Here is a 23,215-nt window from a genome sequence, read left to right on the forward strand (position 1 = left end):
ATGTGTTCGTGCATCACCCCCCAAATCTTTATTGAGCACTTACTACGTGTCAGGCACCGTGCCAAGCACTGAGGACTCTGCCGTGAACAAGGCAGCTGTGGCTTGTGCCCCCCTGGAGCTCACCCTCTGGTGGGGAGAGAGACAGCACACATGAAAACACACTAGTAAAATACATAGCACATTGACTGAGGCAGGTAACAGAGGGGCCGAGCTGGAGAATGAGGGTGGAGGTCTCCAAACAAAGAAGAAAGTCTAGCCCTGGCTGGTGTGGCTCAGTGGGTTGAATGCCTGCCTGTGAACCAAAAGGTCGCCAGTTTGATTCCCAGTCAGGGCACATGCCTGGGTTTCGGGCCAAGTCCCCAGTAGGGGGTGTGGGAGAGGCAACTGATTGATGTTTCTCTCCCTCTCTTCCTCCCTCCCTCTCCCTCTCTCTAAAAATAAGTAATATATATATGTAAATATATATATAAGAAAGTCTAACTCTGGCCAGGTGGCTTGTTTAGTTGTTTGGTTGGAGCATCATCCTGTGCACCAAGGGGTTGCTGGCTTGGCTCCCAGTCAGGGTGCATGGGTGCATGGGAGAGACAGCTGATCAACGTTTCTCTCTCTTATCCTTAAAATAAATTTTAAAAATATATATTTATATATCCATTCTCTAGTGAAGATTAAAGAAAATGTTCTTTTTTAAAAAAAGATATAAAATAAATAAAAATAAAAAAGAAAGTCTCCATCTGTAGCCCCCAGGTGATGACTCAGGGGTCATCACTTGGACACTGGCCACAATAGACGAACCCGAGGCCTGGGTGCTCTGAGGACATTCCTGTGTCCAGTTGCATTGACGATGTCATAATGGGTCCTGCAAGTTGGAGCAAAGGGATGGGGACAGGGGGAGGGGCCGGCAAAAGAAAAGAAAAGCTGTAGGTCCAGGTGCTGTCCATTCAGACTCTGGAAAACCCGGCCCAGCTCAGGAGGACGTGAGCAGCTGACCATGGCGCTCAGCCTCTCTGATACATCTGTCCCCAGCAACTGGCTCCCAGGACGCCCTGAGGTAACCGGCCGTGTGTCGGTCTGTCTCCGGTGGGAGCGTCCCTGCCGGTGCAGAGCACCCACCTGTGAGCCGTGCACTGTCTTAGGGGTTGTGGGGGGTGACAAGACCTGAGGTCCCTGCCCTCAGGTTATGACAGATTAGGCCCTGAGCAAGGGGGTTAGCAGAACAAAACTTGTCACCCCCTTGGCCAGCTCTGGAGGAGCCTGACGGAGCCGCTCCGCCCAGCCCTGTCTGGGGCCCGAGCTTCTCTCCACGTGGCCCCACAACATGGCAAGTGGGCCCAAGGGCAGAACACCCACCCAGTGGTGTTTTTGAAACTGCAGATGAGTGTTTCTCAGGATGGTCTCAGGATAGGAGAACTGTTTTCAGCATGGCACGGGTCAAAAATGCACATCCCCGGGCCTTAGCCCAAACCTTCCAAATCAGAATTTTCAAGTGTGGGTCTCACAAATGCGCATTTTAAAAATCACCCTCGGTCATCCTCACCCGAACCACTGCCCTAGAGTTGAAACACCCCCACAGTACCCAAGTCCCGCGTCTGGCTGACCAACGTGGGTCCGTTTCTCTGTCCAAGAGGGGAACGAGCTTTTCCTTGACAGATGAAAAGCCACGATTCATAGGCTGCTGGTGACCAGCTGTCGGCTTGGAAGGAAGCAGAGGCCACTGAGAACAGAATTCTCTATATTTTCGGCCCATCTATAAAATGCTTACCTGAGCAGACACTGTTTAAAGGCCATTAAAATCCCAGACACAGAATAAACTAGTCCCTGGAACTTTATAGATATATTTACTCAAAGCCAAGTGCTTGCAAAAAGTAAATAAAAGGGAAGCAAAATGAGCAAGCGCCCCTAGAAATACGAACTGAAAGTAAATAGCCCTGACCACTAAAATAAACAGGACAAATCCAGAGAGGATTAAATGACCTCTAGTCAGACAAGCTCAGAGCCAGAAACGCTCCATGTTGGCTTGCTGAGGAAGGGGAGGTGGGGACTTGTCCCCCACACCGAGGCGGTGCTCCCAGAGTGCCACAGAGGGGGGCCAGGGCCAGCCTGCAAGGGCTGACTTTCCCTTTGCGGGTGGACTGCGTGAGTGCTCCCCAGACCTCCCTGGAAGCCTGCTAAGGGGCCTGGGAATCTTAGGACAAAAGATCAAAGTGTGTCTTAAAAGGCCCCGGATACAATGAAAATTTCCTGGAGGTTGAGTACCTCAAGTCACTAGGACTTGCCATATGTTGGTTAATTGAGCGGGCATTTGCGTAGCCCTTGCTGAGTTTCAGGGTTTACGCCAGTCACTAAAGATATGGAGACGAGCAAGGCATGCACTTGGCCTCGGGGGCTCCCAGTTTACTGTGAGAGACACTAATGTGAGAGAGTAATAGCCAACATCTACCGCTATTTGACAGACTTCGTGATAAGCACCTTACAGGCATGACCTCATTTAACCCTCATAACACTGTGAGGTTATTACTGTTACTTTTCCCCATTTTACAGATGAGAAAACTGAGGCTCAACATCTGTGGTATGATGGTAAATGCTTAACAACTAGCTCTCTCCTGGAGAAAAAAATAAATAAAAGTGCTGTTCGTTGTGTTTGCCAGTCTTGGTAGCATAAGCTCTGCCAGGCGGATTTCAAGCCGCCAGCCTGCTGCCCCTGGTGGCTCCAGCCTGCCACTGACCGCAAATACGGCCCCCGGCTAATCCATGGAGGAGGCAGGATTCGAACCCAGTGTCTCTGATGCTGAGCCCACCACACCACCACTTTGTTTTACTGTCAGTACCTCCACGAGATCATTGACATTCAAGAGGGACGTGCCTGAAGGCCTTTGAGAAATGTCAGCTTTACAACGCTCTGTAAAACTTCCAAGGTTAATAGTCAGCACTTCCCTACATCTCTTTGTCTTTTTATCACCACAGGAGCACTGGGTTTTCTTCTGCGGGCCATCCAAAACACTTTTTTTTTTATTTTGAAAGAATCATATACTCACGGGCTGTTGTGAAAATAGCACAGAGAGGTCCCGTGTGCCCTTCCCCCAGTTGCCCTCGGGGGCTGCATTGGACATAACTGCTGTACAATCTCACAACCAGGCAAGTGACGTCGCTGTGTGTAGAGTTAGTTCTACATGATTTTTTTCCTAGGATTGCCAGGTTTAAGGAATAAAAATACAGGACACACAATTCTATTTTGTGGATTTTTTGTGTCTATCCCATGCAATATTTGGGACATACTAATACTAAGAAATTATTCTTCATTTATCTGAGATTTAACTGGGTGCCCTGTATGGATGTCATCTGGCAACCCTAATTCTAGCACCTGTGTAGTCAGGCAGCTGCCACCATAATCAAGATCCAGAGCCACCTGGCCTCTAGAGTCACGCCCATCCCTCCCCCACCTTTCCTAACCCTGGGCAACCAACCCGCCGTTTCCTCTCTCTGTGATTTGGTCATTTTTTTTACTCAGCATAATGCCTGTGAGATCGATCCAAGTTGTGACAGCAGGTACTGATAGTTTGTTCATTTTCATTGCTGAGGAATATTCTACAAGGGCCATTTTTCACACAGAACCATTATTTTTAAAAATTTCATTCATTCAAGAAACAGTTACAGTACAGCTGCCAGGTGCCAGGCACAGACATGGAGCAGGGGAGGAGCAGACTGCAGCCAGGGCTAGGGCTTTTGCCGGGCACGTAAGCAAATCCAGCACCAGGGCAAGGGCCTTGAAGGCATATGCGAAGGGGTGATGATGATGATGATGGGCCATCAGATGGACACTGGGTGGGAGGGAAGTGGCGACCAGAGGGCAGAGGAACAGGGACCAGGTAGGGTCAGTAGTTCTTGTAAGTGGAGCATTAATGCAGCCGAGCGCCTTTTTCTGAAGGTCTCCCCATCTCATCCCCAGTCTGTTTTCTTTAAAATACCAACATCAAAAGAAACATTCCGTCCACTCTCCCTTCCTCGTGCAGACACGCTTTTCATACTAGAAGGAAACACAGCCTTCCATTGGGCATTTTAAACCTCAGGATTTGACGGTAGAGGCTAACCAACACATGCTTACTAACAATCAGGGTACAGAAGAAAACAAAAATTATAGTCCTAAAACACACTCAAAAGTCAGCTTTCCACCTGTTACTTGGACATTTTCTTTATCTGGTTTTTAAAAGTAGCCCTGTCCGGATGCTCAGTGGGTCGGAGTGACGCCCTGCGCACCAAAAGGTTGCGGGTTCCATCCTCGATCGGGGCGCACACCTGGGTTTCGAATTCGACCCCTGGTCGAGGTACGTACAGGAGGCAATGATGGATGTTTCTCTGTCGCATCAATGTTCCTCTCTCTCTCCCCCTTCCTCTCTCTCTCTAAGATCAATAAAATCATGCTCATGTGAGGATGACAAAAAAATTAAAAATATGTGATTTGTATATGTACCAAAAAATTAAAAAGTGCAAAAAGGTTCATAGGAGAAAAAGAAGCATTTCTTCCTCCCCAGCCCCTCCACCCCTCCATTTCTCCTTCCCAGAGTCAGTTACCATTTTCTTGTGATATATTTTAAACATATAAGAACACATATGTGTGTCTGTGTGTTCACACACAAATGGCCGCATCTCATACCTGCTATTCTGCACCTGATTTTTTTCACTTAACAATATATCTTGCAATTTGTTCCTTATTAGTATCTATATAGGTGCTTCATTCTTCAGAACTATATAAATTACTCTGTACACTTCACTCCTAGAATATAATTGGTTGGAAACTGTAACTGGACTGAGCTACTCACCTCAAGGCATCCTGGGAGATGTAGTTCTTGATCAATTCAGTCTCGCTCGGAAAACAGAACTTCAGCAGAAGACACGTGTTGGAAACTAAAGTGCCCTTCCAACAACACTGTCAGAGGATAAATTGTACCCTGTTATGCAAGTTCCTAGCCTTATACCCAAAAGCAAATTATTTATTCATTTAAACCACCAAGATATCTACCTGCAACGAGATACTCAGCGCTGTCTGGCTTCAGGAAATCAAGATCATCTGATTCAGCCCCAGCTCTGCACCCATTTTAGCAGGCAGGGCAGGAGACACATGTTCCCCGCCTTCTCTTTCTTACAGCATTGCTTTGGTCTTCTGTAGCCCGATCACCCTTAACAATTATGTGACGAATTACTGCTTAGAAAGTTCTCTCATAAGCTGATGGATCAGCCCTGACACATGTGGCTCCACTGGTTGGGTGTCTTCCCACAAAGCGAGGGATGGCCAGTTTGATTCCCCATCAGGGCACATGCCTGGGCTGTGGGTTTGGCCCTCAGTCGGGGCACATAGGAGGGGCAACCGATCGATGTTTCTCTTTCACCTCAATGTTTTTCTCCCTCTCTTCGCCTCTCTCTAAAGATAATAAAATCTTTTTTCAAGAAAATAAACTGGGGGATCAGAAGAGACACGTGTATCACAGCGACCCACACTGGAGTGTGTGACACCGACTGTGATGCTCACACACAGGCAGGTGCTAATTCCAGAAGATGAGCGCGTGGCAGTGTTGTAAACACCAGCTAAGGACTGGTGGGGAAGGTTTCCTTCGCAGGCTGAGGGCAGGGATGGTTCCCCGAAACTCTAGGACTAGCTGGGATCCCGCCTTGATCCTCCCACTTCGTACCCCTTGTCCAGAGAGGACCTCTCCTTCCAAATCTGTTTCCACGCATTGCCATGTTTATTTTTAAAAAACCTAGAAATAAGCTCATTGTGTGAGTTTTACCTGAATGCCCGGTAAATATTATTCTGCAAATTCCCTTTTTTTTTACTCAACAATATGCTTTGAATTGTTTCTATAATACATAAAGTCTGACCTCATATTATATTTTACTACATGTGGTATTCAGACAAATCAGCCAGGGATCTTGTTCCGCATTTCTAAAATGTTCCCAAGCGCACAAATCACAAACGGAGGGACAAAGATGTAGCTGGAGTGTGGGCAAAGTCGTGTGTTAGGGCAGACTCGAACCAGCTCATAGGAACTGACTGTCCAACTTCCAAAAATTTGCGATCCCATTGTTAAACACAGCAAGTATTAAAAAATTAAACTACATAAACTTAAGTAAATTATATTACAAATGGAAAGAATAATACTCAAAAATCATCACTTTCCTAATTATCTCACCATAAATCTATGCTCTTGAGGCTGTGTGTTTATCTTTTCCTGGTTTCTTAGGATTTTGTTTCGGGTTTTATCAAGAATGGATGGATATTCAGTTTATGTTTCACTTTCTAACTTACGTGTTTTGGTGATATTTGAATTTTTCACATTTACATGTACTCCCTTTTTTTTGTGATCAGAAGAACATTAGAGATTTTTCTGTAAGTGTCCTTCCCTAATACATTGCACCCCTGGTTCAGCTGTTTTCACTGACCTCGACTGTGTCCCTTCTCTAAGAATGTTCTCTTCATGACCCAGTCTGAGGCAGGAAACGGCACAGGAAGAACTCTGAGACTGCAAGGTGTTACTGGCCAGCGTCTAGCATCCTGGTTGCCAGGAAATGTCTTTTAGCACTTAGGTAGAGTGAATAGCAAACCAAGGCAGGCAGGAGGAAGGAGCAGGTCTCACCCGCTAACTCAGCAGTCCTGAGCCTGGTCCGACAATATTGCCAGGTGTTCCAACAGCACAAGACACACTATGTTGGCTTGCGGGGAGGGAAGTCCTTCAAAGTCTTCGTAGCATTTCCACTATCTGGGAAAGAAAACCTTGTGAAACTGTGCTTTCATCCCAGGGCCTGGGCTGCGGGAGAGGGTCCACAGTATCCAAAGAAATAGCCCATAAGTAATTTCGGGTAACCGCCCAACTTTAATTAACTGCCTCCTGTAGCGTATCTATCTTATAACAAGATGAGCAAATGGGGTCTGGAGCAAGATAAGGATTCCGGCTAACAGACCCCCACACATACCTAAGTTTGACTAGTCACGTTCTCCCTGGGAAAGCTGGCACCACATTTACTCATCAGTCGGTATGTTATTTTTACTCTCATCCCACCAGCTATAGAAGTCCTCAGAACAAAGGATTTGCTCTCTTGGCTCTTGGCTCTCTGGCCACCCCGGGGCTCGCCACCATGGCCTTCAGCCGCCCTTCCTTTCGCCACCGGACTAACCCTTTCACACACCCCCCCTTAGTTAGGCCCATTCTCTCCCCTGGGAACGGATCACTAATAAACTCTGATTGCACGCTAATAAATTTGCTGATCTGTAATTCTTTACCTGAGGGAAAGGAGGCAGAGGGGGAAACATGGATAGGTTGGCCCTCGCAGGCCCCCAGCTGGGCCCCCAGACTGCATGTTGCTCATAAACCCCTTTACCTGTCCCCAGGGTGTCATGGTGGCCCGCAACCCAGGCATGTGCCCTGACTGGGAAGAACCTGTGACCTTCTGGTTCGAAGACCAGTGCTCAATGCACTGAGCCACACCAGCCAGGGCCATAATGTCACTTCAGTAAATGGCTAGGGAATGTCATGAACTTTACCTATCATCTGGTGTGTACATTTTTGAACACTCCCTTGCAATATCTACTTCTCTGAAGTGAGGGTTGCAGGAACTTTCCAAATGCTCCCCCCTCCCCGGACATTTTCACCCCTGTACATAAACAAAGATGGCTCTATTCACCTGTCATCCCTGCAATGGTGATGACACCCCTGGAGGCAGGACCTAGGGGCCACCAAGAGCCCTTACCACACTCCGTGGTTAGGCAGCTGAACAGTCTTTTTTATATTGTTACCCATCTTGACATAGGAATATTAGAAATGCGTCCAAGGACATATGGAGCTTGTTTTTTTTTTTCCTATCTTAAGATGTGGAAAGAGTTCATATATCAAAGTCAAACCCCAGATGCCTCCAAACAGCTGTGTGATCTTGGGCAAGTCATTAACGTCTCTACTCCTCAGGGGCCTCTCATGTAACATAAGATTTTACCAAGAAAAAGAAAGGCCTAGGGAAGGTCTGAGAATGGGTTGCCCCAGGCCTCTGGAATCAAATGCAAACCCCGCCTCTGCCATTGACTACCCGGGGCAAGGTCACTGGTCTTTCTAAGTAGGTTTGTTCATGTATAAAATGATGGCAGTAAAAAGTACGAAGTTGACAGGGCAGACGTGAAGATTAAACGATAGGGCACGTTAAGCTTTATCATAAAGCTGAAGGTCGTGGTGAGCGCTCCATGACCATTAGCCATGTTGTTTTTATCATCACAGGGTGCCTGTGGCCAGAGAGAGCACTTTGTACAGTACCCGTCTGACCAGGTGAGCGGGCGGGGTCGAGTTTTTCTCAGACTTTCCGACCTCCTGGAGTGATCGGGGCGTTGGTGGGCAGCTGTCCTACCACCTCCCGTGCGGCAGAGGGCCCCCGCGGTCTCCGTGATGTGCGCAGCGGGGGCGGAGCGGACGGCGGGGGCGGGGCGGACGGCGAGACCCGAGCGGCGTGGGGCGGGAGGGACTTGGCCGCGAAAGGTGGGCCTGGCCAAGCGCTGGTACCAGACGAGTCAAGTCCAGCCCACTAGTGGGATAGATGCAGGTAGGTGGCCACCGCCCGTCCCGCTCGAATTTCTACCCTCAGACTCATCCCGGCGCTGGATCGGGCCCAAGCTCAGCAGCGCTCTAGGGTGGGAGCCGAGCCGGTCCCAGGGCGAAACCGAAAGTTCGGCCCCGGGTGACTTGACCTTCCTGGGGTTGGAAAGTGGTGGACTGCGAGAGACTGGTGGTCGGGGGAGGGGGGCAGAGGGGAGATAGGGTATTCCCTGGAGCACAGGACTTTAATTTAGAAAGGGGATCGCGCACGTAGTGCTGGTGGGCTCAGAGTTAGGGACCGGCTTGGGAGTTAAAAGAGTTTGGGACCCGACCGCGATTTCTCAGCGGGGCGGGCCCCTGAGGGGGGGGAACCTAGGGGGCGCGGCGTCTTGGCCCAGTGGGCGCAGATCGCTGCTGGGGATGTGATACTTCTGCTGGAGGGTCGAAGCTTTCCACCGAGGAGTGAACTTCTCCACTTGGGAAGGGAGTGTCTCTGTCCTGCAAGGGGAGGAAGCAGAGATTTGAGCCTTGGAGCGGTCACTTTGGGGGTTTGAGTGAAAGTCCCCGGAGAGTCTGAGCACCCTTCTCCCCTAGGTGGCCATGAGCGGCAGAGCCCGAAAAGAGGCAGTGCAGGCTGCGGCCCGGGAGCTCCTCAAGTTTGTGAACCGGAGCCCCTCTCCTTTCCACGGTAAGTGACCAGGGCTGCAGAGGAGGGTAGGGTGCCTCCTACCGGCTTCCATTGCGGTAAAAGAGGGTTGTTTACCTACAGTTGTGGCCGAGTGTCGCAGCCGCCTTCTCCAGGCTGGCTTCCGTGAACTCAAGGAGACAGAGACCTGGGACATCAAGCCAGAGAGCAAGGTACTAGGAGTGGGCTGGGGACCAAAAGGTAGGTTCCTAGGCTGGGGCTCCAACTCCTGTGTGCCAGTTCGCTGGTTAATCCAATTCAACAACCCTCCCCTCTCCCCCCTCCCCCCGACGACCAGTACTTCCTGACCAGGAACTCCTCCACCATCATCGCTTTTGCTGTGGGAGGCCAGTATGTTCCCGGCAATGGTTTTAGTCTCATTGGTGCTCACACGGACAGCCCCTGCCTCCGGGTAAGGAACTTGGGCTGTACTGTAATGGCGGAAGGCATGGTGGGAGGTGGTGGGAATCAGGCAGAAAGCAGCCGGGAGGTGCATCTTGGGGACACCATTCTGCGGTGCAGGGACTGAGGCTTTTCTCCCTCTTCCTCCATACTTTGGGCCATTCTGTATCACTGGTGTTCATTCTGCGTTACTTAGCTTGTGACCAGCCTGTCTCATCTCCAAACCGTGTCACTCAGCCGTCTCTGACTTCTCATTCCCCACCTTCACCCTCAGGTGAAACGGCGGTCCCGCCGTAGCCAGGTGGGCTTCCACCAGGTTGGTGTGGAGACCTACGGTGGTGGGATCTGGAGCACCTGGTTTGACCGTGACCTGACCTTGGCTGGACGCGTCATTGTCAAGGTAGTAACAGGTTGAACCTGGGAGGTTCTCAGTTTCAGCTGCCTGAAGATTGAGCGGCAGGGTGCCGGTGGAGACCTGCCCTGGGGAAGGTGGGTAGGGGCAGTCCAGGTCAGAGGACCCCTCTGCCGCTTAGTTTGTGTGAAGTGGGGGCTTTAACCAGCTGTGCTGGAGAGGCCCCTTGGGCTAACCAGGCCTGCCTGGCCACAGTGCCCTACCTCAGGCCGACTGGAGCAGCGGCTGGTGCATGTGGACCGGCCCATCCTTCGCATCCCACACCTGGCCATCCATCTGCAGCGAAATGTCAACGAGAACTTTGGGCCCAACATGGAGATGCACTTGTGAGACTGGGCACAGGCTGTGGTGAACAGGAGGGGTGGGCGTGGCACCAGGTGATAGACAGGCCCCGGTGGAACCTGGGAGAATGCTGCCTGGTGGTGGCCACAGTCAGGTGCTCCTCTTGGGACTCAGTTGATGTCCATGGGCTCCAGCAGGAGATGCCTGAGCTCAGGGGTGCCCTGCACTGCAGTGCCCTCTAGCCTTCCCTGCAACCCCTCCTCCTGTGTCTCCCCACAGAGTCCCCATTCTTGCCACAGCCGTGCAGGAGGAGCTGGAGAAGGGGACTCCCGAGCCAGGGCCTCTCAGTGCTACAGTAAGACAGTCCGCTACTCACAGGGAAGGGTGAGCAGGCGGGGAGGGGACCTGTCCCCTGAGGAAAGGGAGAGCAGACCCTCCCGCCAGCATCCTTCTGCCCTGCAGGATGACCGGCACCACTCGGTCCTCATTTCCCTGCTGTGTGGCCATCTGGGGCTGAGCCCCAAGGACATCTTGGAGATGGAGCTCTGCCTGGCCGACACCCAGCCTGCGGTGAGGAGTGGCTGCAGGAGCCTGGCTGGGGGGAGACCTCGGGGATTTCAGCCTGCCTCAGCGTGTCCCCTGAAGCACTCATCAGCTCTACCAGTCCCCCAGTTACTCTCATTCCTGTTCCTCCCAGTAGACACCCCCCACCTCTGCCTCCAGGGCAGTGGTTCTCAAAAATGGCTGCCCGCCACTCTAGACCTGCCTCCTGCGACTCTGGTGCGGAGCCTGGGAATCTGTTTTCCCACAGATTCCCTCGGAGTTTCTCCTACGGGTGGCCCTGTCCACTGTGACGCACACTGGCTCTGACCTCTGTGGGCAAGAGGCCTCGAGGTGGCCTTTTCCTGGAGTCTGCCCTCGTGCCCCTCCCAGTTCCTGACCGCAGGAGATTGCTGAGGCTCTGGACGTTCGATCCTGTTTGAACATGCACTGAGCTCCTGTGTCTTGGCGGTCTCCTCCTTTGTTCATCTCTTTAGCTTTTGTGACCATTCGGTTCCACCCTTTTCCTGTCCCGTAGGAACTGGTCAGGAACTACAGGCCTACAACTTCTGTCCCTCAGCCCCAGCCCCCTCCACCCCCGCCATTCTCACTCAGCCCTGCACAGCAGTATCGCAGTCCTAAGCCAGAGGTCAGGGAGAGGTTGTGCAAGGGGCCAAGGAGGTAGCTTCAGCTCCAGCACTTGAGAGCAGGGGAAAGCCAGTAAGTTGGGATGAGGGTTTAAAGGTCAGGCTGATTTATCCTGTCTTTCTAGGTCTTGGGTGGTGCCTATGAGGAGTTCATCTTTGCCCCTCGCCTGGACAACCTGCATAGCTGCTTCTGTGCCCTGCAGGTAAGGAGCACACAGCACCAGAAGAGATGGCATGTTGGGTACGGGGACTGTCCCAGCAAGCTCTGAGACAGCTGCTGGCCAGCCCTGCAGTCTGCTGGCGCTGGTGGACCACAGGCAGGGGCCTGGATGCTGCAGCCTTGGCATCACTCCTCTCGGCTCTGGCCCTGCACTGGTCTGGGGCCTGGGGCTGCAGTGGGGAAGGCTGAGAGCTTGCTCCAGGCACCACAGTGTCTTGTCCTAACCCTGTTCCTGCTGCCTGCCTTTTAAGTTAACCTCGGCTTCCAGGGAAAGACTTAGCCCAGGGGTGTCAAACTCATTTTCACTGGGGACCACATCAGCCTCACGGTTGCCTTCAAAGGGCCGAATGTAATTTTAGGACTGTGTAGATATAACTATACTTTAACAGTTAAGTGAGAGCTCGGCACTGCTGCCAGGTAGAAACAAGGTGCCAGGCCGGATAAAACAAGGTGGAGGCCTGGATTCAGCCCGTAGGCCTTGTGTTTGCCACCTGTGCCTTAGCCCATCAGGCAGTATTACTCACCTCCATCTGTTCCTGCTTACCCCCTATGCCCCAGACTTAAGCCCACCCGGCCTTCTCTGTGCCTGGGGATCCCAGGGCGTGGCCTCTCTTCCTCCTAGCCACCTTGATATTCCCACCTTCTTTCCTCCTTCACTAACCCCTCCCTCTGCCCTTCACACACCTCTTCTCTCCCCATCCGGTTCTTAGAGACAGGCTTTCGGCTGTAGTTGAGACCAAAGCCAGACCTGGGAATTGTACCCACTCCTACTACCAGCTAACCAGTCATGCCACCTGATGGAGCTCCTGTCACGCTCTTGGACCCTGATCTTTCCACTGAGGCCACTTAGTTTGCATGATCTGTGTGGTTCCTTTGACTTTATAGGACTCTCAGCCCTCCCCCTTCACCTTACACACCTGCCTGTCTTCCGCATGGGAAAATGTGGGAGAAGGACACCCGAAGGGTCTCTTCTCTCATCCCAGAGGTACCCCCCACCCTCTCCCAGGCAGTGAAAGCCCACGCCTGCCTCTCACTGGCCTTGGTGACAGCAAGCAGGTTGGGGCGGCCCCTCTGAGGGCTGGTGGGCTGTTATGGAAGCATGAGAGGTGAGGATGATGCTCTGGATCCCTCCCCAAACCAGGCCTTGATCGACTCCTGCGCAGCCCCTGCCTCCCTGGCTGCGGATCCACACGTGCGCTTGATTGCCCTGTACGACAATGAAGAGGTAAGGGGGGGGAGCGGGGGGGGGGCCTTCCACGGCCAGTCCGCACCAGGCACCCACGGGGGGCCTGCAGGGGAGACACCGCCTGTGCCCCCTGCACCGGTCCGCTCTGGCTCAGCATTTGTCTGCCTCTAGTGTTACCATCCCTCTCCTGTTTGCCTCTGTGCCATGTGGACGGTGCCCTTCCAGCCTCAGAGCCCCAGGGCTCAGCACACTGTGCCTGCTTGTGTTGGGGGGACACCCCTGGGCGCTGTAACGGAACAGGAACAGCCGGCTAGTTCTCTCTCATGGAGCCGCACGGGTCAGAGTTAGCCGCTCAGGACACAGGGCTCCTATGTCCAGGTCCAGAGTGGCTGTTCCAGCTCACGCCACCACGTCTGTTCTGAGTAGTAGGAGGGGAGAAAAGGGCGCGAGGGCATGCGTGCCCATCCTTTTACAGGCCCATCCCAAAGGTGGCATTCACCAATGCCTACATCGATTGCCCAGAGCCTAGCGAGGCCACGAGTGGCTTCAGGGGAAGCCGGGAGTGTCATCTTTCCCTGGGAGGTCACATGCTTAGCTGTAGCTGTGGTGTTATGGACAGTATCACGGACAGTTGGTGTCTCTGTCACACACGTGAGAGAAGACTCATCCTCATGGCGGGGCGTGTGTGCTGAGCCCTGGTTACAGGCGCCAGGAGAGAAAGAAGGGGGCAGTGCGGGAAGCCCACTAGAAAGTGCGGTTTCTGCCCCCAGCCCACCATCAGGGTTTTGGTGGCAGAGGTTGGGAAAGTTGCAGATGAGACCCCGCTGACTCAGTGAGGTCCTGGGCCAGGGTGGGCATCGGGCCCCTCTCCCAAGCCTGTGACTCAGGCCCTCAGCGCAGACCCCCGAGCCATGTCTCTGCCGTTGACAGGTGGGGTCTGAGAGCGCCCAGGGGGCCCAGTCCCTGCTGACGGAGCTGGTGCTGCGGCGGATCTCGGCCTCGCCCCAGCACCTGACGGCCTTCGAGGAAGCCATTCCCAAGTCCTACATGATCAGTGCAGACATGGCCCATGCCGTGCACCCCAACTACGTGTGAGTGCCAAGCGGGGCTGGCAGTCACACTGTCTGCACACTCTGGAGACCCGGGCCCTGGGCTCCTCCCCCTTCCCCGGCCTCATCCACCGAGAGGTGCACTGGGGACTTCCTTTCCACAGCTCCAGGGCTGAGCTTGAGCAGAGTCGTGTAACCCCTAAGCCAGGGATGTGGAACGGGCTCTCTCTCTCCGCAAACTTATCTCCACCTGTTGCTAGAGGCTGCCTGGGACACTCTTGGCCTGGCTGCAAGGTCCTGCCAACCTGGTGGGAAAGTGCGCTGCGACCCACTAGTGATGTCTGCCGCGGGAGAGCTGGTGGGTGTTGACAGGCCCGGCTCCTGTTTGCTGTCCCTTGCCCTTAAACTGTCTCACAGCCCTGGCTGGTATAGCTCAGTGGATTGAGCACGGGCCTGTGAAGCAAAGGGTCGCCAGTTTGATTCCCAGTCAGGGCACATGCCTGGGTTGCAGGCCAGGTCCCCAGGAGGGGACACATGAGAGGCAACCACACATTGATGTTTCTCTCCCACTCTTTCTCCTTCCCTTCTTCTCTCTCTAAAAATAAATAAATAAAATATTAAAAACAAACAAACTGTCTGTCACAGGGACAAGCACGAGGAGAACCACCGGCCCTTATTCCACAAGGTAAGGTGCTCCGGTTTCTTTTCTAAGGACTTGTTGGCCTGGCCAGTTCCAGGCCTCATCTGTGCCTCACTCAACCCCTGGCTCCCTCTCCCCAGGGTCCCGTGATCAAGGTGAACAGCAAGCAGCGCTACGCCTCGAACGCAGTCTCAGAGGCCCTGATCCGCAAGGTGGCCAACAATGTCGGGGTGCCCCTGCAGGTGAGGGCGGGCCCTGCCTGGGAGGGGTGCTGGGGGCACAAGCAGGTGGGCCCCCAGTGAGCAGGGAGCATGGTAGACAACCTTCAGTGGAGAGGGTTGCAGTGTTGTGAGGAGAACGAGGGTTTTGAATACAGACAGAGCTGGGATTGATGCTGATTCAGACATGGAGCTAGCCAGCCCCGTGACCTTGGACTGGTCTCCTAATTTCTCGGAGTCTCAGTCTGTACACCTGTGAAATGGGGGGCTGATAGCAATCAATGGCTGTTGTTCTGGATTTCTCTGGCGATTAGAGCACGTGGTGAGTCAGTCCTGCCCTTTTCCCAGCCAGTGCCCCCGGCTCCTCTGCGTCTCTCATACACCCTGGGGACTTCCCCACGGGACTCCAGGGCTGGGGAGCTTGGAACTCCGAGTGTTCATTTTCTTTTTCTTTTCTTTCTTTCTTTAAGATTTTATTTATTTTAGAGAGTGGAGAAGGGGGGGCGAAAGAGAGAGAAACGTCAATGTGTGGTTGCCCCTTGCACACACCCAACTGGGGACCCGGCCCACAACCCAGGCCTGTGCCCTGACTGGGATTGAACTAGGAACCCTCTGGTTCTCAGACCAGGGCTCAGTCCACTGAGCCATAGCAGCCAGGGCCAAAATGTATTTCTTAAATAATAAGACTTGAGAGTCAAAATTACTCCTTGATCCGTGGGCTGCAGAGCGGGTGTTTGGTTAGCAGGAGTTAGAACAGTAATCTCCACTAGGTCTCTTGGGTGACCAGCTGCAATAAGGAGGAATATTTTGAGGGGCTGGGTGTGGCCAGGCATGGTAACAGCTCCAGGGCTGAGAGGCTGTGCCACATGGAGGCAGGGGCCCTGCTGTCCGCTGTCGCCACTGCTCCAGCCTGTTCCACTGGTCCCCAAGCACCCAGCCTCAGCCCTGTGATCCGTGGCTCCCAGGGCCGCCACCGGGACCCCTCCTTCAGGCCCTGGAAGTTGATGGCGACCAAGACCCACATCGTGAGGTTGCCAGATGGGAAGTTAGCTGATCGTTGCATATGCCATCTTGCCCCAAAATACTGTTTGGAGACAGCATTTTAAGAATCCAGCATGGTCCTAGCTTTGGGATTGAGTTGAATGCTACAGATGCTCTATGAGGAGTAAATAACTAGCCCTGGCTGGAGTGGCTCAGTGGGCTGAGCACCGGCCTAGAAACCCAAAGGTCGCTGTTTCAATTCCCAGTCAGGCACACGTCTGGGTTGCAGGCCAGGTCCCCAGTTAGGAGTGTGTGAGAGGCACCCACACACTGATATTTCTCTCCCTCTCTTTCTCCCTCCCTTCTGGTCTCTCTACTTTAATAAAAAAGAAAAAGGTACCTAAACAGCTAGCAAGGAATGCTCAAAGTGGCCTGTGTGGCAGAGGGGCAGGACAGCAGGACACAGGGTGAACGCTGCTGGTGGCTATTAAACCGTGCGGTTGGGTCTTCTCTTTGTTGGTGGTGGTGGTTGGTTTTTATTCTCGCCCAAGGACATGTTATTTCGTTGCTTTTTTAGAGGGAGAGGGGAGGGAGAGAAAGATATACTGATGTAAGACAGAAACATGGATTGGTTGCCTTCTCGTACGCGCCTCCACCAGAGGTAGAACCCACGACCTAGGCATGTGCCCTGCCCAGGCATCAAACCCACAACCCTGCAGTCTGGGGGGCAGCACTCCAACCGAGCCACACCAGCCAGGGCGAAAATGGACTCTGTATGGGAGGCAAGATGATGGTAGCTGGGACTAAGTAAGGTTAGCGGTAGTGTAGGTGCAGAGAAGGGGACCAGTTCAGAGCATACTGTCCTTTGGGCCTGCCATTCAGTGCTGGTTTTGTGATTTTATGCCGGTCACATCTGCTTTCCAAGGGGGCAGGAGCAGACCACCTGCCAGGCTCCTTTCAGCACTGCACCTGTAAGGTGACTTCCTGCTTGGACTTAAATGGCACAGACTGCATGTTGCTCATAAACCCCTTTGCCTGTCCCTAGGATCTCATGGTGCGGAATGATTCCCCCTGCGGGACCACCATTGGACCTATCTTAGCCTCCCGGCTGGGGCTGCGTGTCGTGGATCTGGGCAGCCCGCAGCTGGCCATGCACTCCATCCGGGAGACAGCCTGCACCAGCGGAGTCCTCCAGACCATCACCCTCTTCAAGGTGACTCACCCCGCTCACCACCACCGTTGGGCTAGGCTCCCTCCCCCTCCGGTGCCGGGATTGGTTGCTTGGGCAACAACATCGCCAGAAGTGGCTGGCCTAGGTGAAGGGGCAGCTGTAGAAAAAGAAGGGTGTCCAATTTTTCTCAAGGCTCAGGGGCCCTGATCAGCCCCCAGAGGATAAGGAGGGGCCAGAGATGGGAAGACTGGGGCCGTTGTCATGTGTGGGAGAAATGACTACGCTTCTCTTGCTGGGGCCTCTGTTGGTGGGAGGTGAGTTGGGGGGCCACGCCATCTGGTCTCCACTGATTCCAGATCCATTTGCCTCCCGTTTTAGGGCTTTTTTGAGCTGTACCCTTCTGTGAGCCGAAACCTCTTGGTGGATTGAGGCCTCCTGGAAAAACTTCTCTTTCACTTGAGGGGAGAAGTTCTCAGCTGAGCTGAAGCTAGATTATTAAAGTACATTTTTCACTCAAACTTTCTGTTGTGCTTATTTGGTGATTGGGAGGGTGGAGGTTGGGTCTGGCTTAAACTTCTGGGGCCAGAACGGCCGGGAGTTTGGGGTTCGGGGAGAGGAGACCACCGCTCCTGGAAGCTGACGGAGGCATGATTTCCAATGTCTTTTCCTTAAGCTCATACCTGAAGCGGGCAAAGGGTGGGTGGGTCCGCAGTGGGAAGGCCATTTCTCCCATCCTCAGTCCTCCCCCCAGGGAGGTGGCCTCAGTGCTCTTCCCACATCCATGCCCAGAATCATCTTGAAGCCCAGCTGAACTCTCTGACGTCTCAGGGCTCAGCATCGAGCCCCTTTGCTGCCCCTCCTCCCTCCCAGCAGCTGCCCTGGGCAACCCAGGCGGTTCCCCATCCTCCACCACCCTCCCTACACCTCCCAGGCACCGCAAAGTGAAGGGCACAGTCTGGGCTTCAGCATCGCCCTTCATCATCCAGTTCACTTCCCAGCATCTGCTGGCCTGACTTGATGGCTGATATACAGGGTGGGCAAAAGTAGGTTTACAGTTGTGAGTACGTGACACAGTTTATTCTTGCATTATTATTATGATCTTTTTGTGTTACAATTGTAAACCTACCTTTGCCCACACTGTATTACCAGAGAAAATGGTTACCACTGAAAATACCAAAGTAGGAAAAGTCACAGACTCCTTACAAACTCTTTCATCAAAATAATTGTTCTAACCAAAGTTTGTTCAATTCTTTGGATGCCAATTAAAAAAAACTATATAAATATAGTCATTTTTGTTTTTTAAATAATATAATCATAAAACCATTATCATGCTAATAGGGTTTAAAATATATGTAATTAAGGACTAGTACCACAATGACATAAGACTTGGGAGAGGGCAATAGGCTGGAGGTTCTTGCACCATCTGGGAAGAGAGTGAAGGAACCGGTTAATACAATACTTTGAAGTCAAGGACACCTACAGTGAGTTTTAGGAAAACCACTAAAAGAATATTAAGAGTATGTAGCTTCTGTTATGGGTTGAATTGCATTTTTCCCCCCAAAAGATGCTAAAACCCGAACCCTGGTACCTGCCCATGTGATCATTTTTGGAAATAGGTGTTTGCAGATGATCAAACCACAGTCATCGGGGTGGGCCCTGATCCAATATGACCGTCCCCTTACAAAAAGGACAACTGGGCACAGAGAAGATGACATGAAGACATTGGGAACGCCACGTGGCCATGGGGGCCCAGAGAGATGTGTTGACAAGTTGAGAGATGCCGGGGACCGCTGGCAAAGAGCTAGGAAGAGGCGAGGAGGGTCCCCTACATGATTCACAGAAGCCCGACCCTGCCGAAACCTGACTTCCAAAATTCTAGCTTCCCGAACAAACTTTTAAGACAATGAATTTCTATTATTTTAAATCACCTAATTTTTGGTGCTTTGTTACAGTGGCCCTGGGAAACTAATACAACTTCGAACTAATTGAGTGGGGAAAATGGGATAATAAAAAATAATTGGTCCATTCTGCAAGTTGGCTTCAGAGGGTTCAGCAAAACCCTATGATGTACATGTGAGTAACATAAAATAGTGAAGTGGGTTGGTTCTAGGTCAACAGTGTTGCCTACAGATGGAGAGATGATGGGTGTCCATCATACTATTCTTACAATTTTTTTCTATATTTGAACATTTTTATACTAGAAATGGGATTTTAAAAGTTCAAAAGAGGGGAGAAATGAGAAAAAAGAGGTGAAGTGATACAAAGCACTGAATAAGCTGGCAAATTAAAAGGCAGACGCATCCAGTTGTGTACAACCTTCCGAATAAGCAGACTGACGTTTCAGTAAGGTGGTTGTTTAAAAAGAAGTGAAGAGCACATTTCAGTTAAAACACAGACTGTCAGACTCCACATAAAAATCACCGTTGTCTCCCAGTGACACACCAGAAACAAGAATTCGCAGAGGCTGAGGGGACATCACTACGGCTGTGATGCTCTGAATTTCACAGATTTCATCCACGGACCTGCGTGTGCTCTCTTTTTTTTTTTTTTTACACATTTTCCCCAAACGTGTCAGGCTTTTTTCTTACTGATATAACATTTTTGAGGTTTATTTGTGTTGTTGCATGTGGAAGTCATTCTCTTTTTATTGCTGACTAATATTCCTTTCTGTGAGCGTCCCATGGTTCTTTAAAACCCATTCTCCTACCGGTTGCATGTGGGCTGCTCCGGTGTCTGGCTGTGATGCTAAAGCTGCGGGGGGCATTCTTATGTGCAAAGCACTCGAACAGGCGCTGCTTAAAGGAGTCAGTCCGAGTGGTCATTAACTGCATGAAAACATGCTCTACTGCATTCGTTGTCAGAGAAATGTTAAGTCGACTTGTGAGATTGCCTGCCTCTGACCGTTTGGACCCACAAACTGGCGATTTTGTGTGGTTTAACCCAACACAAATGAATCGTGATGACAGACAAACATGTTCGAGTCAGGCAGCGTGGCGCATCAGTGAGGACGCGGAGCAGCGGGAGCGCCCAAACAACGTCAGCAGGAGTGTGAAGTGACAGCAGCTGAGGCACGGGTGGGGTAAAGAAGGACCCCCCACAGGGCCTTTGGAAGGAGCGCGGTCCTGCCAGCGCGTTGGCTCCGGACTCTGGCCTCCAGAACTGAGAATGAACTCCCGCTGTGTCAAACCACTGAGCCTGTGGTAATTTGTGGTGGCAGCCCTAGGGAGCTAACAATCCGTATAATTACATTTCTAAACGCTACTCCTTACAAATGTGTACTTACTTCCGCGGTGTGATGACCAGATAAGGAAGGACATGATGCCCGCAAAGTCAGGACAGTGGTCAACTCTGGGAGGGAGGAGGAGAGAGGGAGGGCCGTCGTCGGGAAGCCGCCAGGTGGTGCTCTGCTGCCTGGACAGTGTCACACGGTTGTTCACACGAATCATCTGTTGAGCTGCGCCTTTACATGTTACCCATTTGTTTATCTGTGCTACTTTTCACAATCACAAAGTAGAAATACCTTTTTGAAAGGGGAAAAAGAAAAAAAGCATAAAGGCCTCCAAACACAAAAGTTGGCTTCAGAAACATTCTAAATAGGAAGAGGAGTTGCTTCTATGATGACTGGATTGTTAGAAGTAAGGAACTGCCTCCTTCTTGTCTAATAAACCCAGTAGCTCCAGGTTTGGCCCTGGCCAGGGAATAAATGAGACGGTCAATCGGGCTCTCCCGGGAAAATCCCCTTCCCCTGGTTCATCTCCCTTTGTTTCCCCCAGAGGGCGCTGCTCTCCACTGAATCCAGCTTCCAGGGGCTGGAGTCAGCCTTTTGCTTAATGCACGGCTCAGGGAAGACCCAAATGTTCAAATGTTCAGCCGTAAATGAGTGGAAGAGGAAGCCTTGACAAAGGAGAGCCAAATGCAGAGAGGACCATGAAGCTACATATTCTGGATTCCGCCACATAGCCGGGGACATTTCTTAGCTTACATGTGTGTGCCAGCACACATTTATACACAAACACAGCATGTACACACTCCTATTCATATACCTACACATATTCATATACCCACACACATGCCTCATGCACGCATATAAACATAACGTATACATATGTACACAGGCATATACTCACACACACAATGCACCTACACAAACATGCATGCACAAGTCTGTAACATATAGGTGCACACATGCACATATACAGATAAATACATGTAACACAACACACACCTAAACACATCCACCCATACATGCACACAAACATGTATATACACATGCACAAACACACTACCCCACACATATACCCGCATGGGCACACTGCACATGGTACCTGTCTTCCAAGACGGCCTCCAGTGATTCTTGCCTCCTGTTATTCATGCTTTTATGTAGCCTGTCTCACAACATCACAGTGTGGATGATAGAATGTGGTGGAGATGATGGTATGTGCGATCCATGGCTAGGTTACAAAAACACAGTGGCTTCTGCCTTGTTCCCTCTGTGTTGTAAGGACACTCAGGTAACCATATGGAGAGGCTGGCAAGGAGCTGAGGCCTCCTGCCAACAGCCGGCGCCAAACTGTCAGAAGGCTGAGTGAGCCACACTGGACGTCTGTCTCCCAGCCCCGGGCGAGCCTTCAGATGAAGACGGCCCTGGCTGACATCCTGACTACAGTTTCGTTCGGGACTCATGGGAAGGAGGCTGGTGGGGCTGGAACAGAGGAAAGGGAAGAGGAAGAAGCCGGGCTGGAGAGGAAGGCAAGGCTAGATCATGCTGCACTTTGTAAGTAGTGGGCAGGGGCTCCAAAGCGCAGAGGAAAGTCGTGGAAGAATGTTGAGCAAGGGAGTTACGTGCTTCGGTTTGTATTTTAGGACGCTCCCCCGGTGCATGTTAAGAGATTATAGGGAGGCAAGGGTGGAACAACGAACAGTCAAGAATATTTATTGAGCACCTACAATGTGCTGGACACCACTGCAGGCTGCTGGAGCAAGACTCAGTTATCAGTCTTCCCAACAACCAGGTAAGATGCCTTCCCAGTAGCAGGTCAAAGATGGTGGTGGTTTGAACAGGGCAGTGGCTTAGGGTCCGGAGAAAATATGGACGCCAGGAAAAAAATTTTGCAGGAAGAAACTCTATCTGCCTGGGTGGGGCCGCGGGTGGTGGGGGGGAGCACACCACTGATAGGAAGGCAGGGTCAGAGCCCAGTAATGGCAAAGTGTAACTCAGTGTTTACAATGGGCCAGGTGGGTCATGTTTCTAAATGCTTCTTGGGTATGAGATTAAAGACTCCTTCTAAGAACTCCGTCAGCTGGACACTGTTACCGTCCTCACAGGAGATAGAGATGAGGAACTGGGCGCAGAGGTGAGAGCTGAGCACAGGTGTGAGGATTTGACCCCAGGCAATCTCACCTGAGGGAGGAGTGTGCCCAAGTAGGGGACCCCCCCCCGCAAGAACTTCAACCCAGGTGCCCTTTACCCAAGTGCAATTACGGGTATCAACCCCTCTCCCGAGGATTTCAATCCTTGGAGACAAGAGCTGGGATGGAGGTGAAGGCCCTGTGCGTGGGGTGGGGGTTGTCCTGTGCGGATGCTGGAGAGGGGGCCAACTGTATCAGGAGCAGCCCACTCTTAAAAGCCTGACTGATGCCAAGGCGGAGAAGAGCCAGGTGAGGGCCTTGTCACCACCCGCCGTGCTGCCGGAGGGGGGCCGGCAGGGCTGCCGCTGGGGTCCGGGGAAACCTGCAGCGGCCCGGGCAGGGGCCGGTGGCCCGCGGGGACGCATCTGATTCTTTGCTTCCTGCTGTTGACACCGTTAGTCCCCAGGGTACCAAGGGAAATCCCGGGAGGGCGGGGACGGTCCTAGGAGGAGGGGTGCACAGAGCTCCGAAACTCTGCGGGGTGGGAAGGAGAAGTTCGAGGCATCTCGGAGACTGGCGTTAAAAATCGGAAGATGGGGTGGGACAAAAAGAAGCGGGCTTGGTGGTAGTGGGAGATTGAGGGTTCCGCAGGGGAACGGAAGGGACCCCTGAGTGGGCCCAGGGACAAAGAACTAGGCCGCGGGGCCAGGGCAGAGGTGTCTGCAGCTGAGCAGTCCGCAGAAGGCCGGAGGGGCCGGGCCGCGGGCACCCAGACCTAGCGGAGAGGACTGGGCCCAGCCACGCGTCCCGGCTACCCCTGCAGCCGGGGGAGACGCGCTGGGGCAACGCGACCTCAGTTGGGAGGGCGG

General features: G+C 52.3%; 1 protein-coding gene across 1 annotated transcript; it reads left to right on the forward strand.

Moving 5' to 3' along the window:
* The first annotated feature begins 8,468 nt into the window (after nucleotides 1-8,468).
* DNPEP (aspartyl aminopeptidase) lies at nucleotides 8,469-17,515 on the forward strand. The gene is made up of 15 exons (XM_053667738.1): nucleotides 8,469-8,571; nucleotides 9,159-9,252; nucleotides 9,334-9,422; nucleotides 9,548-9,661; nucleotides 9,926-10,051; nucleotides 10,259-10,389; nucleotides 10,625-10,700; nucleotides 10,808-10,915; nucleotides 11,658-11,735; nucleotides 12,894-12,977; nucleotides 13,869-14,029; nucleotides 14,633-14,672; nucleotides 14,768-14,869; nucleotides 16,872-17,039; nucleotides 17,376-17,515. The coding sequence occupies exons 1-15, from the start codon at nucleotides 8,566-8,568 to the stop codon at nucleotides 17,424-17,426; spliced, it is 1,428 nt and encodes a 475-aa protein (XP_053523713.1). The 5' UTR covers nucleotides 8,469-8,565; the 3' UTR covers nucleotides 17,427-17,515.
* Nucleotides 17,516-23,215: the final 5,700 nt, after the last annotated feature.

Source organism: Artibeus jamaicensis, unplaced genomic scaffold (assembly GCF_021234435.1).
Source record: "Artibeus jamaicensis isolate MK-2021 breed Jamaican fruit bat unplaced genomic scaffold, CSHL_Jam_final contig_1015, whole genome shotgun sequence".
Taxonomy (NCBI): Eukaryota; Metazoa; Chordata; class Mammalia; order Chiroptera; family Phyllostomidae; genus Artibeus; species Artibeus jamaicensis.